This window comes from Bos javanicus, chromosome X (genome assembly GCF_032452875.1).
Source record: "Bos javanicus breed banteng chromosome X, ARS-OSU_banteng_1.0, whole genome shotgun sequence".
Lineage (NCBI taxonomy): Eukaryota > Metazoa > Chordata > Mammalia > Artiodactyla > Bovidae > Bos > Bos javanicus.
Window position 1 is genome coordinate 119,374,218 of NC_083897.1, and position 14,919 is coordinate 119,389,136.

At 38.5% G+C, this 14,919-nt stretch overlaps 1 protein-coding gene across 1 annotated transcript in view; it reads left to right on the forward strand.

Annotated features, from left to right (window-relative positions):
• Positions 1 to 13,964, forward strand: part of LOC133243547 (serine/threonine-protein phosphatase 4 regulatory subunit 3B-like) — a 122,122-nt gene extending 108,158 nt beyond the window's left edge. The window contains exon 2 of the mRNA XM_061410526.1: positions 11,045 to 13,964. Coding sequence (XP_061266510.1) covers positions 11,162 to 13,483 — 2,322 coding nt within the window. The 5' untranslated portion in view covers positions 11,045 to 11,161 and the 3' untranslated portion in view covers positions 13,484 to 13,964. The remainder of the gene's footprint in view (positions 1 to 11,044) is intronic.
• The last annotated feature ends 955 nt before the right edge of the window (positions 13,965 to 14,919 follow it).

Sequence of the window (14,919 nt, forward strand, 5' to 3'; positions counted from 1 at the left end):
GGATGTAACTGGAAAAATTAATGGCAGGCTCCATAATATAATTAGTACAAAAAATGATCCTACTGAATAATAATTTTAAAAATGGCTCTAAAACCTACGTTTACAAAGATTTTGTAAGAGTTTGAAGTAGAAAGAAATACAGAAAGAAAAAAAAAAGACATATGGAGAGGAAAAAAGGGCAAAAAGTAAAAGGGACAAGATATGGCTGAAGGGGAAAGTATTTCAGTTGGAGCTTAATGCAATCAGAGGTATGAGAAAAAAGAATGAAAAGTATACTTTGAATGTTTCTATTTGGGAGGCAAATACTTTAAGGGAGAGACATGACCAAGTAAAAGCACTAGATATCTAATTGTTCTTAGTGCCTTCCATTAAAGAGAAAAAGAGGGGAGTGTGAGGGATAGGAAGGGGGATATAGACATATATTTGCTTGTCTCAAAAATGATTAGGATTCTAATGATTGTATACCATCAATACATAGCATAGCTTCAGCATCCATTTAAAGAAAAGGAAAAAAGAATGGTGACCTGCAGTGTGGCAAAGAGCTTAGAGTGCACAGATTCTTGAGTCTAACTACTGAGGTTCAAGTCTAAATTATTCAGTATGAAAACTCAGGCAAAGTTATTAACATTGTTGTCCTCATGCAGAAAGAAGTTTAGGAGAGAACTTGAAAATGTCTGTTTAATGAAATCAGATACTAAAGCAACAGAGGTTAATAAAATAAGGAGGGGCTTAATTATTTTTATAATGAACTATTTCCACCTAGGATTGAACACTGTTTAATATAATAGAGATAGAAAGATAGAGATGTCTCCTTCTATCCATCCATCCATCTCTTGCTGCAGGTGAGTGAGTGAAGTGAGTGAAGTCGCTCACTCGTGTCCGACTCTTTGCCACCCCATGGACTACAGTCTATCAGGCTCCTCCGTCCACGGGATTTGAGTGGGTTGCCATTTCCTTCTCCAGGGTATCTTCCCGACCCAGGGATCGAACCCGGATCTCCCTCATTGTAGATAGATGCTTTACTGTCTGAGCCACCAGGGAAGTTCTTGCTGCAGGTACTACTATCTATTTATAATTGAGAGACAGCAAGTCTAGAGATTGAGTGCAAGGTATCTGTGACCTTGAAAAAATTACTTACTTTTGATGTATCCCAGTTTCTGGATCAGTAAAGTGAAACTAATAATTGTATCTAACTTATGAAGAGTAAGTGAGTACCCCTATGGAGTACTTGGAATGATAATTGCTACAAAGCAAACATTAGCAATTGTTAAGAGCTGGTTTAATGAATGAATCTTTATATTGTGTGTTTGCTATGTACCAGGCCCTTTTCTAGATCTTGGGAACAAAGAGGTGAACATCACAAACATTTTTGCCCTTGTTTTAGGGTGATCAGTGTTAGGGCTAAACTTATGAATGTGATTCTTGTTTTTAGAGTCTGTTTGACTGTTTTAAGATGGAAAACACTTGAACGCATTTAATTGAAGGAGGAAAAGAAATTATTCCAAGGCAGAGTTTAAAGATTGAAATCACAGAATAATTTGTGGCATAAGGTTTCAGAAAGCCAGAAAAGGGCATGATATGTAAAGTGCAGATTAACAGGTTAGCTCAGTTGGTAAAGAATCTACCTGCAATGCAGGAGATCTGGGTTCAATTCCTGGGTTGGGAAGACACCCTAGAGAAGGAAATGGCAACCCACTCCAGTATTCTTGCCTGGAGAATCCCATGGACAAAGGAGCCTGGCAGGCTACAGTCCATGGGGTTGCAAGAGTCAGACACAACTTAGCAACTAAACCACCACCACCACCTGAAGGTTCACTCCCCAATGGAAGGAGAACGGACAGAAATTGCTAGACATAATATAAAGTTGTTTTAAAATGGAACGTGAACCTTGGGTTGGTGTCTAATCTCTTGGTGAAGGATTAGATGAAATCTTTGCTGAAAGATAACTGGAGTAGAATGGAAGAGCTGAGAAGAAAGTGTTGATAATTAAACTATCAAATGTAGAAAAAGGAGAGTTGACTGTAAACTTCTAGGAGGGCTAAAACACAAACCCACTGACAGGCAGTGACATCTCAATGAGGATGCACTTAATGAGAAGTTTTCTTTCAAATGTTATCCATGTCTCTGTGGCACATAGAAAGAGTGATCATTACACATTCTTTAATGTGCCCATTCATCAAACATGCACTAAGTGCTTATCAATCTTCTAGGCAATGCAATACAGAGGAGAATAAGACTGGCTGAGACCCATATTGGCCTTTGATGGGTTGGGGGAGTAGAGTGGATATAGAATAAGACAATAAAAATAAACAAATGATGTAGTGAAGGAGGAAACAGACAGAAGAGGCTCCATCTTGAAAGCAGGACTCCATCTTGGGCTGGACTGTGGACTTTGAGCTATATGCCCAGTATCTTTGGAAACAGCATACCAACTGGAAAACCAGACCCCCTGGTTGGAAGCACCCCAGGGCTCGTACCTACTAAAAGAATACCCCAATTATCTGTGTAACCAAATAGAATCATAAATTCTATTATGCTTATTGGGGTATGACCACAGGCCTATTATTACCCACTGTTAACTACTTAGGCTTAAGGCATACGAATCATGGATTAACTTTGATTGATTGTATCTTTCTTTTCCTTTGTTCAGACTAGTTTCAGAGAATTTGGGGAGGTGGGTTTGAGCATGTACACTTAGGGTATATAAGGTTTTCACAAAAACTGGTCGGGATCCTTGGCTAACAGGAGTTTCTGCCTTGGGCCTGCCGGTGTAATAAACTGCACTCCACTATCTGCATTGTCCTTTTGAGTGAGTTTGTTTCCTGGAACGCATGGCTACAATAGTAGTAACTCTAGACTATGAAAGTGCTGCTGAGAAACTAAAATAAGGCAATGATAGCATGAGAAAAGAGAGGTGTGCCTTTCTTACAAGTAACTGTAAAGAAAAACTTGGTATTTTTCTGAATGATGTTATCATGTCATTCAAAAATACATTCTTATACCACCATGCCAGTTCTCCTGCCTAAGGAAGTGATAGCAGACCACTTAGGAGTAACAAAATACAAAAGGTTATTTTTCAGGAGGAATGAACCAGATCTTCACACTTCAAGTAGTAGTGAGTCCAAAATCAGTATTATTCAAAGTGTTAAAGTTTTTCCCTTTCTTATCATGAAAACACTTTTTTTCTGTTTCCAACTCAATCCAGTTATCTCATAAAAATCAAATATATTCAAGGCATGCCTTTAGATGTTAATGGGATTAAGGCCAAAATGTTAAGTTGAAATTAATTGCTGCCTACAAAGTGAAAATGTATGTTTTATTATATAAGTATATATAATGCAATACCGAAGAAATGAAGATGATTACTATCTGTAAGCAAAAACTGATCAGCTTTTAACTCCAAATTATGCTTATTGCCATTACTTTTATAACATGATTATAAGATAATTAGTAACTTGACAGTTAATGTTATTCCTGTAGATCTAGATAGAAACAAGAAATAATATGTTCTATCTAGACAAGAAGAGGATCCATGAATTATGGAATTTGAAACAAAACCCAAAAAGAGTCTACAAGTAACTGTTTAAACAGAGGGCTTCCTAGGTGGCTCAGCACTAAAGAATCTGCCTGCCAATGCAGGAAACCAAGAGATGTGAGTTTGATTCCTGGGTTGGGAAGATTTCCTGGAGGAGGAAATGGCAACCCACTCCCGTACTCTTGCCTGGAAAATTCCATGGAAGAGCCTGGCAGTCTACAGTCCAGGGGGTCACAAAAGAGTCTGGTACGACTGAGCAACTGAGCACACACATACACATTGAAATAGAAAAGGAGAAGAGCATGCAACTTACAGTCAAAGAACCCATTTCCCTTTTTCTTTCTCTCTCTTTTAAATCCATGCTGTATAAGCAAAAGATGTTAGAGTTTCCAAGGAAGCCAGGCACATAGTGAAGAATGTATTACTGCTAATAGAAACTGCTTGTGGATCCAAGTAAATATTTAAACTGGTTCTTACCTCTGAGCATTGGGAAGATAATAGCTGCTACTCCAGCAGTGCACACAACAGGATGCTGTTTTCAGCTGAGAATAAAAATTTGTAAATATCCATACAGTCTATAATTATAGTATTCATGCATATCCCTCTTTCCCCGTCAAAGTTCTGAGTTACAGCTGTCTTATCCAAGATTGTGGAAGATTGCATTAAATGTCCCCAATTCTTCATCCTTCCTTTTACCCACACCCTTTGCTTTGCAATTTTGCTATGATACCCGCCTTAGCTGGGGCATACTTTCCCATCACCCTAACTCTAGGCTTGGCTATGGATTTGCTTTGGATAAGACATGACCCAAAAAGAAGCTTGAAATGGGCTTGAGATTTTAATATTAGAAAATTAGAATTTTTTCAATACCTAATTATTGATTGCAAAGCTGTATTCTACCTGAGATTTAACCCAGAGTTTGGGGAAGAATGTTTGGCAGAACATGAAGGAAAACATCAGGGCTTATTCAATAAGTTTTTCATGCAATTAAAAGCCTAAACAGGAGAATATTACGTTTGGTCACCATCAATAAAAAGAAAACTATCCCAAAAAATGGAATTAAGGTAGCAGAGGAAATGCCAGATGTGTCTTGTAAATTTGAAATATCTCCTGTTGTAACTACCTATCTATTCCATGAGATGACTGGAAATAAATTTCAAATTCAGTGTTTTATCCTCAGTGCTTGATATAGGGCCTGTACATAGAGGTTTGTTATATAAGAATGTGAGGAATAAATACATGAATTATTGGAAGTCATCTTTGAAATGATGTGTATTCATTTATGTATTTATTCAATAAATTATTGTTGAGAAACTACTATGTATTGTGCCCTATGGCAGGTCCTAGGCACACAGAAGTGAAAAAAATAAACAGATAAGTCACAGCCCTCATACAACTGATAGTCTGAATGCAAAAGAAAAAAAGAAAGAAAAAACAATAAATAAAGTATAAAATAGATGATGCTAAGTGCTATGGAGAAAATGGATGGATAAAACTTGGGATGGAAGGTCTCTGCAATTTTAAAGAGATGGTTAGGGAAAATTTCACTAGAAAAAAAAGAGCATTGGGGAATTCCCTGGTGGTCCAGTGGTTAGGACTCAACACTCGCAGTGCCAGGGCCCAGATTCAATCTCTGTTTGGGGAACTAAAAAGAACAACAAAAGATTGTGTGGAGTCAAGAGGTCCAATAACCTGGAACTCCAACTGACACATAAAAAAATAAGTAAACTTTCACTTTATAAAAAACAACAACAACAACAAACAAGCATTTGAATAAATTTTTGAATGAGGCGAAGGTATAAGCCATGTAGATATTGAGAAATTGTGTTCCAGATAGAAGGAAGAAAGGGCAGGTACAGAGGCCCTGAGGCATGAGTTTGCCTGGTGTGCTTCAGATATAGAAAGGTGGCTACTGTGGCTGGAGCAGAATAAGGGAGACAGAGACTACAAAATGAAGAGCTCACACATGTCAAGGGGGTCAGGTCTTGTAAGGCCTTATAAACCATAATTAGAACTTTGGTTTTTATTCTGAGTGAGGTGGAAACAGGTTGATTTGGTATAGAAGTATGTGAGGATATGAGGTGTTTTAAATGGATCCACTCTGGCTATTGTGTGGAGAACATACTATTAATAGTTGGGAGAAAAAACAGAAGCTAGGGGAGAAAATTGTTACAGATTTCCAAATCAGAAATGATGGTGGCCAAAAGGGCAACATTCCACTAAATAAGTTACCTGGAGAAGTTGTAGAGAACATGCATGTGTTCTTCACTAATGTTTTGAAGTTGAAAATTTTAGAGTGGACTTGGGCATACTTTGAATACTTGTATTTGAATGCTATTTCATAAAATTAAAGAAAAAAAACCCTGCTCTTCCCACTATGAAATATTCTCTCCTCTTATAGATAGAATATTTAGATATCTAAGTGTTCTATATGTATACATGTGGTTTGAATCACCAATAACTAAAATTCAGAAATGTATGACTAACTTTGCCAAGAGAATGCACTGGTCATAGCAAACATCCTGTTCTAACAACACAAGAGATGAGTCTACACGTGGACATCACCAAGATGGTCAGTACCAAAATCAGATTATGTTCTGTGCAGCCAAAGATGGAGAAGCTCTATACAGTCAGAAAAAACAAGACCAGGATCTGACTGTGTCTCATATCATGAACTCCTTATTGCAAAATTCAGGCTTAAATTGAAGAAAGTAGGGAAAACCACTAGACCATTCAGGTGTGATCTAAATCAGATTCCTTATGATTATACAGTGGAGGTGACAAATAGATTCAAGGGATTAGATCAGGTAGACAGAGTGCCTGAAGAACTATGGATGGAGGTTTGTAACATTATACAAGAGGCAGTGACCAAAACCATCCTCAAGAAAAAGAAATTCAAGGAGGCAAAGTGGTTGTCTGAGAAGACCTTACAAATAGCTGAGGAAAGAAGTGAAGGGCAAAGGAGAAAGGGAAAGATAATACCCATCTGAATGCAGAGTTCCAGAGAATGGCAAGGGGAGATAAGAAAGCCTTCTTAAAGGAACAGTAGAAAGAAATACAGGAAAACAACAGAATGGGAAAGACTAGAGATCTAGTCAAGAAAATTGGAGATACCAATGGAATATTTCATGCAAAGATGGCACAATAAAGGCCAGAAACAGCAAGGACCTAACAGAAGCAGAAGAGATTAAGAAAAGGTGGCAAGAATACACAAAGTATACAAATAAGGTCTTAATGACTCAGATAACCACAATGATGTGGTCACTCACCTAGAGCCAGGCATCCTTGAGTGTGAAGTCAAGTGGGCCTTAGGAAGCCTCACTATGAACAAAGCTAGTGGAGGTGATAGAATTCCAGCTGAGCTATTTCAGATCCTAAAAGATGATGCTGTTAAAGTGCTGCACTCAATATGCCAGCAAATTTGGAAAACTCAGCAGTGGCTACAGGACTGAAAAATTCAGTTTTCATTTCGATCCCAAAGAAAGGCAATGCCAAAGATTGTTCAAACTACCACACAGTTGAACTCACTTCACATGTTAGCAAGGTGATGCTCAAAATCCTTCAAGCTAGGCTTCAACAGTACATGAACCGAGAACTTCACAAGCTGGATTTAGAAAAGACAGAGGAACCAAAGATAAATTGCCAACATCCGTTGGATTATCAAAAAAGCAAGAGAATTCCAGAAAAACATCAACTGCTGCTTCATTGACTATGCTAAAGCCTTTGACTGTGTGGATCACAACAAAGTGTAAAATTCTTAAAAAGATGGAAATACCAGAGAACAAATGTTACCTGTCTCCTAAGAAACCTGTTTGCAGATAAGGGAGGAGCCAGGATATACAATTTTGCAACAAAAACCAGGGAGTCAGAACATCAAAAGATTACTGTTAATTAAAGAAAACCAGACATCTCCAATTAAGGAATTTAGCACTTTTCTGTGCAGGGGAAGATGCAAAAGTCTGGGCTCATTGAAATCATCCCTTTGATATGCACCTCAGGCATATGCAGCCAGTTTCCTATTTTTCTCCATACTGAATCCCCTCAGGGTGCATGCACAGTTAGGGGTGACTGTGGAGGCTGCTGGCATAAAGGCCACAACATCCTTTGGTTAGTGATAGGGCAGGTGACATTCTTCCTCTACATTATAAACATCTGCTATGACAATTTAGGCATAGCCTAAGAGAAAGCATTGCATATTGGGAATAGTAAAGTGGAGGGTCAGAACTATACTTTCAAATCCTAGCATCATCATTTATTGTAGAGGTTTGAACCAAATCTTTGATTCAGTTTTGTAGTTTCAAGTTTTTTTCTCTCCCTAACCTTCTTCAGGCCATTATTGTATGAGGATTAAATAAAAGATAAATAATAACTATAAAAGGAACTTACACAGCTTCTAGAATCTGACATTTGTTTATTCACATTACCTTTCTCTCTGTAAAAGAACAAAACACACACAGAAAAATAATAACAACCTTAAATAGCTAGAACTACTGAAGCAAGTGAGTGTCAGTTGCTCAGTCATGTCTGACTCTTTTCAATCCCATGGACTGAAGACCATCAGGCTTCTCTGTCCATGGAATTCTCCAGGCAAAAATACTAGAGTGGATTGTCATTCAAGGTCATTATTCTACTTCCCAAACCAAATAAGACAGGAACTGAAAGAATCAACTGCCGAAACAGCAGTAAGACATTTAAACTTCATGCTCTTTTAGATTGTAAAGAGATTCTAGTTAAGCTAATTAAGATAGAAAGTGAAAGTGACATCGCTCAGTCTTGTCCCACTCTTTGCGACCCCATGGAATGTAGCCTACCGTACTCCTCCATCCATGGGATCTTCCAGGCAAGAGTACTAGAGTGGATTGCCATTTCCTTCTCTAGAGGATCTTCCTGACCCAGGGATTGAACCTGGGTCTCCCACATTATAGGCAGACACTTTACTGTCTGAGCTACCAGGGAAGATAAAGGGACCTTAATTGGCCTAAGGGAAACTTCCTGTAATAAAATTGTGAGAACACATAGATTTGTGCTGAATATCTCTCAGAGAATGGAACCTGAGGGCATATTCAGACAGTTGCCAGTATTATAATTGATTCTGAGAGAAACTTTAATATAACCACTTTAATATAACCACAACAGTGAAAATAAACTGGACCATTAGTATGGTCCAGCATCACTGTTGTTGTTATATATTTGCATGTTCTCTTTTATTGAAATGAGGCAGGAGGAATTTTTAACTAGTACACATGTCAATTTTGTATTAGTCATTTTTGAATTCTTATATTTAAGTATTATTCATAATTTATAAATGTTTCTAAAGCAGCAGTATCCTGGCAGTGATTTGAATTTTCTCATGAAATGATTGTCATTTGTATTCAGTCCCCCAAGAGCCCCAGCTGTACTCTTCCAGGGAATATTCTTGTACAGTAATCTCCTGGAGGCTACATTGCAAGAGAGGTGGAAGAGTATTTCTGTGCTCTACTTGAGAATTGTCACACATCTCCAATGCTATTAATATGTAAAATGAAGTGATTGTTACAAATAGGACTCTTCAGTTACAAATATGCTTGATATAGTCCAATTCTCAGTTTCTCCTTTGCAATAACAGGGTTAATGTTTTGGGGGAAAATTTTTTTTTTAAAGAAAACTGCAGAAGTTGCTGCTACATCAAAAATCAACTTGGTTACTATTAAAATTATATTTAACAGTTGCCATATACAAGCTTCTATTTTCCATTGGCTATACACAGATGTGAATCTAAAGGAGGAAGTGCGTGCCTTTCATCTTCTCTTGATAATTTTATGTTGATTACAAATTATATAGATGGAAGGAGTGTAAAATAAAGTGTAATGAAGGCCAAGAAAAGCAGGGGATAGCATAGTTCAATGGCTGAGAAAACCAATATTTCAACCAGAAAGATGTGTTTAGACCTCCTCAACTTATTAGCCATACGATCTTTGGCAAGTTAACTTCTCTAAGTTTGTTTCCTGGTCTCAAAAGGACACTTAGTACTCCTATTTAACTGGGTTATTATTAAAATTAAATAAGAAATACATAAATGTTCTTGTAACAGTATTTGAATATAATAATCACTAAAGTACTTGATCAGTTGTTATTACCTTTCTTTATAATAATAATAAGCATCAAGTATTGTTATTTAGTTATTGTGGTTGTTATTATTACCATAATTATTAAGAAAATAAGAACAATTGATTTGTGGTGTTTGCTACTCCTTCTGGCTAACTTCAACTCAGTTTCCCACTGGCCCACTCTTTCCCTAAGAATAAGTAGTGTGGTTATAGATTGGGAAAATTTGAGGAAATTTTTTCCTTGTTGTGCTAAAAGATAGAGTTTTAGGCTGAACTGAACCGGGTAAAGGAATTAGTTGCCAACTCCCTCTTGGAACAATAGCCTCTCCCAAGGATTGGTAGGACTTCCCTGGTGGCTCAGATGGTAAAGCTTCTGCCTACAATGCGGGAGACTGGGGTTCAATCCCTGGGTTGGGAAGATCTCCTGGAGAAGGAAATGGCAACCTACTCTAGAATTCTTGGCTAGAAAAATCCCATGGACAGAGGAACCTGGTAGGTTACAGTCCATGGGGTTGCCAAGAGTCCGACACGACTAAGCGACTTTACTTTCTCTTTCAAGGATGGGTAAGTGAGTGATACTGACATTGGCTGGACTTCCTAGGTGGCTCTAGTGGTCAAGAGCCCACCTGACAGTGCAGGAGGTGTAAGAGACAGGGATTCGATCCCTGGGTTGGAAAGATTCCCTGGACAAGGGTATGGCAACCCACTCCAGTATTCTTGCCTGGAGAATCCCATGGACAGAGGAGCTTGGTGGGCTACAGTCCATAGGGTTGCAAAGACTCTGACACAACTGAGCGACTGAGCACCAAACCACCTATGAGGAGAGGGGGCATACCACCTTTGAGGGGAGGGGGCATAGAGGGCGTACCACCTTGGAGGATAGGGGACATACCACCTATGAGGGGAGGGGGTGTACCACTTGTGAAGAGAGTACCACCAGGAGGGGGCGTACCACCTATGGGGGCGGGGGGGACGTGTGTTTTCTTGACACTGCGTGTTAGGTATTGACTTGGTTGGGATACAAGTAATTAAGCTTTCTTTTGTCCCCACACACATGATGAGTGAAAATGTTAATGGAGGACAGAACCTTTTAGGGAAAGAACAGTGCCCTTTTCTCGCCTTCCTAATCCTCCATAGGTAGGCTTGGCGGCATTAACAAGCATAGAACATTCCTTTGGAGTAGAATCCTGGGGGAGTCATAATTATCAAGGCTGTCATAGATGGCCACGAGCAGGCTCAGAGGCTCACTTCATTTCACGTTCAGAAAGTGTTATGGGGGCAGGGGCAGAGTGGAAGGAGGGGAGCAAGGCATGGTAGTGAGTAGTGGAACTATGGGGAAGCCTTATTGATTTGAGGGGGCGACCAGAATTCCTGTGGCCTCAACTTAATCTGCCATGTTTTCTCGCAATTTTTCCAACCCCAGCTACCTCAGCGGCCACCGTTGTTGGGGCCCCAACGCCAGCTGCCGTTAACCCTGAGCTCGCGCGAGACACAATCACCTGCCGAGACCGGGGCCAGGGTGAAGAGAGAGGAGGGTGCCATGGCGGACGAGCAGAGCATAGTGAAAGTCTACTTCCTGAATGATGACCAACAATGGGAAATTCTAGGCAAGGGACATGTCTCTGCTGTTTATGTGGAACGCCTTCAGGGCATCTGTCTGCTAGTTCGATCTGAACCTAACGGCATACAGATCTTAGAGTCAAAGATAGATCCAGACACGCCCTATCAGAGACGACAAGGGACATTAATTGTTTGGTCTGAAGCTGAGAACCACGGTATGGCGATGAGTTTCCCAGACGCAGCAAGTTGTTACGAGATATGGAAAGACATCTGCCAGGTTCAAGGTAAAGACCCATCTACCGATATCACACATGACCCCTTAGTTGAATCCGAAGACGAGACATTGGATGACGTAACAGATGACGTGCTTGAGCTGCCTAACTGCGAACTCGGTAAGCTTGACCAGATTGCTCACTTAGTTACCTCAGTTCTCACGTCACCTCTGCATAAGGAAAAGTTGGCTCTGTTAGTGGGAAATGAGGACTTTATTAAACAATTACTGCAGTTGTTCCACACGTGTGAGGACCTAGAGGATACTGAAGGCTTACAGAATCTGCATGACATTGTTAAAGGGATGTTATTTCTCAACCAGGCATCTCTGCTTGAGATCCTCGTTTCTGATAAGTATATCATGGATGTGGTGGGATGCCTTGAATATGACCCTGCCTTGGCTCAGCCAAAAAGGCATAGAGAATTCTTAACCCAAAAAGTGAAATTCAAGGAAGTTATACCAATAATAGACCAGGCACTTCTGCAAAAAATACATCAGACATACAGAGTACAGTACATTCAGGACATCCTTTTTCCTATCCCATCTATATTTGAAGAGAATTTTCTTTCTACTCTTTCAAATTTTATTTTATTAAACAAGAGTGATATAGTCAATATGCTGCAGGAAGATGATGAGTTTTTGTCTACCGTTTTTGCACAGTTAAGGGATAAGACCACAGATGATGATACACGACGTGAGCTGTTATTTTTTTTCAAGGAATTCTGTGCATTTTCTCAGACATTACACTCTGCAAACAAGAATGCACTATTCAAAACACTGACACAACTGGGAATTCTTCCTGCTCTTAAAATTGCAATGGGTATAAATGACTTGCAAATAAAGTCAGCTGCTACTGATATATTTACTTATCTAGTAGAGTATAGTCCATCCAGGGTTCGAGAATTTATAATAGAAGACCAGGAAAGTGAAGGCAGCATCCTTTTCATTAATTTAGTAATTGAACAAATATTCTGTGATACTGACCCTGAGCTAGGAAGTGCTGTTCATTTAATGGGAGTTCTTCGTGCCCTGCTTGATCCAAACAACATGGTGACAGCATCTAGTCACTGTGAAAGAAGTGAATTTCTACGTTTCTTCTGTAAGCATTCTATGAATAACTTGATTGCACCACTTTTGTCAACTACTTCAGCATATATACGTGACAAGGATAATATAGTTGGATCTGACGAAAACAACAAAAACTGTCTCAATAATTACCGCACAGCACAGCTGCTTGCCTTAATTTTAGATCTGCTTTCATTTTGTGTGCAACATCATACATATTACATAAAAAAATATATTTTGAACAAAGACTTGCTAAGAAAAGTCTTGATCTTGATAAATTCCAAGCACACTTTTCTAATCTTGTGTGCTATTCGTTTTATGAGAAGGATGATTGGTCTTAGAGATGAACTTTTAAATCGTTATATCATCAAGGGAAATTTTTTTGAGCCAGTTGTAAATGCTCTTCTAGAGAATGGAACTCGGTACAATATGTTGAATTCAGCTATTGTTGAGCTGTTTGACTACATAAGAATGGAAAATATCAAATCTCTTGTTGCCCATATAGTTGAAAAGTTTTATGCAACGCTTAAGTCAATTGAATATGTTCAGACATTCAAAGGATTGAAGGTGAAATATGAGCAAGAGAAAGAGCTGAAAAATCAATTAACGAAGAATTTATGTTCTGTCCTGTATAGTCAAGTATTTTGCAGAGGTTCCAGTGTCTTGGAGGAGGAGGAGGAGGAGGAAACGAGTATTAATGAAAATATAAAGGAAGAAGCAGTTAAGTCACCACCGGAAAGTGATATTGAGATTCAGAAAACAAAAGAAAATGAAGACAAGGTAGATCTTCCCTCCAAAACATCTTGTGGTGACTTTAAATTTACTTCATGTCATTCTGCTGATGCTGCTGATGAAACAAGTAACCCAAACCGCACAAGCGTGATTTGCTTAGTGGATTATTCAGATGATGAAGAAGAAGAGGAAGATGAAACACCTCCCAGCAAAAGACCACATCTTAGCCCATAAAGTCTTTATGGAAAACCCATGACATTACTAAATTCTGGTAAAATTGTGTAGCATTAGCTGAAGAGTCTGAATCCAAAGCTTCCATATTTGAATACATGTATTTAATAAATAGCAAAGATGTTCATTGTTATTATCATCTAACAGAATTTAGTTTTGTAAAACAAAAAGGATTTCAGGGTTAATAATCTAATATTAATGTAGTTCTGTTTCAAGAGTGTATACCAGACATAGCTAATAACAGTGCAGTTGCAAAGCTTGTAACATCATTTGCCCAATGGTTCTGGCTATGGTTTTCTTTTTTCAGTTCCTTCTTTGAAATAAAAGTGTATGTTTATGTGGAAAATAGAGTCAACTGTAATAAAAAGTAAAGCTATTCACTTTTCTGTGAAGATTTGACAAAAATTCAGTCTTATAAGTAACTGGAAGAAAGTGACTTTTGGTGTGTATTTTCATGAAAATAAAGGAAGATGGATTCAAAATGTTCAGTTGTTACTATAATTTTTTGTCTGGTTAGATGGGATGCAAAGAATTGGTCCAGTAGTATTCTAAAAGACCTTGGGATTGGTTAGAAAAAACAAATGCTTTCAGCTGCCTAAATTGTGAAAGATACTTGGTAGGTCATTTCCTGATTCATGAATAAACTTGTGTCTGTCTTCAGAGCAGTAAGTAACTTTTTTAAAAAGAGTATTTATTTATATTTGTTGACTGCTCTGGGTCGTTGTCACTGCACTTGCTTTCTCTTGTTGAAGTAAGCAGAGGCTGCAGTGCACAGGCTTCTCACTGCGGTGGCCTCTTGTTACAGAGCACGGGCTCTGGGGCCTGCAGGCTCTGTAGTTGTGGCTCATGGGCTTAGCTGCTCTGAGGTATGTGGAATCTTCCTGGATGAGGGATCAAACCGGTGTCTGTGCATTGCAAGGCAGACTCCCAACCCCTGGTAACTTTTAAAGTGTAACTTACAAAGACTAACATACCAAAAAATAGTGCTGAATGATGTGGCACTTAATATCTAGAAACCATTTTGCACAGTTTTTTAAGAAAAAGTTACTTAAGTGTTAGATTACACACACAATACTTGAAGTTTTTTCTGTAAATGAATGGGTGTAACATGAAAGGTGCTTTATTAAAGAAGTGATTGCAAGTGAATTTCTAACAGTAAGATGTAACAAAGAGGTTTTTTTTTTTTTTTTTAGAGTGGGGTGTAAACTGGGTCCAATTTCCCTGGAATTGCTTGAAGCCATTTCTCCTATTTCAAGATTTTAGAGTTAATTTTTATTATGACCATTGTTTGTACAAGATGATCTGTCTTTGTAGATATGAAGTATAGTTTTCCAGAAGACAGATATTTATCTTGTATTAAAAATACCACTGTACTTGTTTTATACCATTTGCTGATATTTATGCTGAACTATACAATTCAGGAATTAAAAAGTGACCCT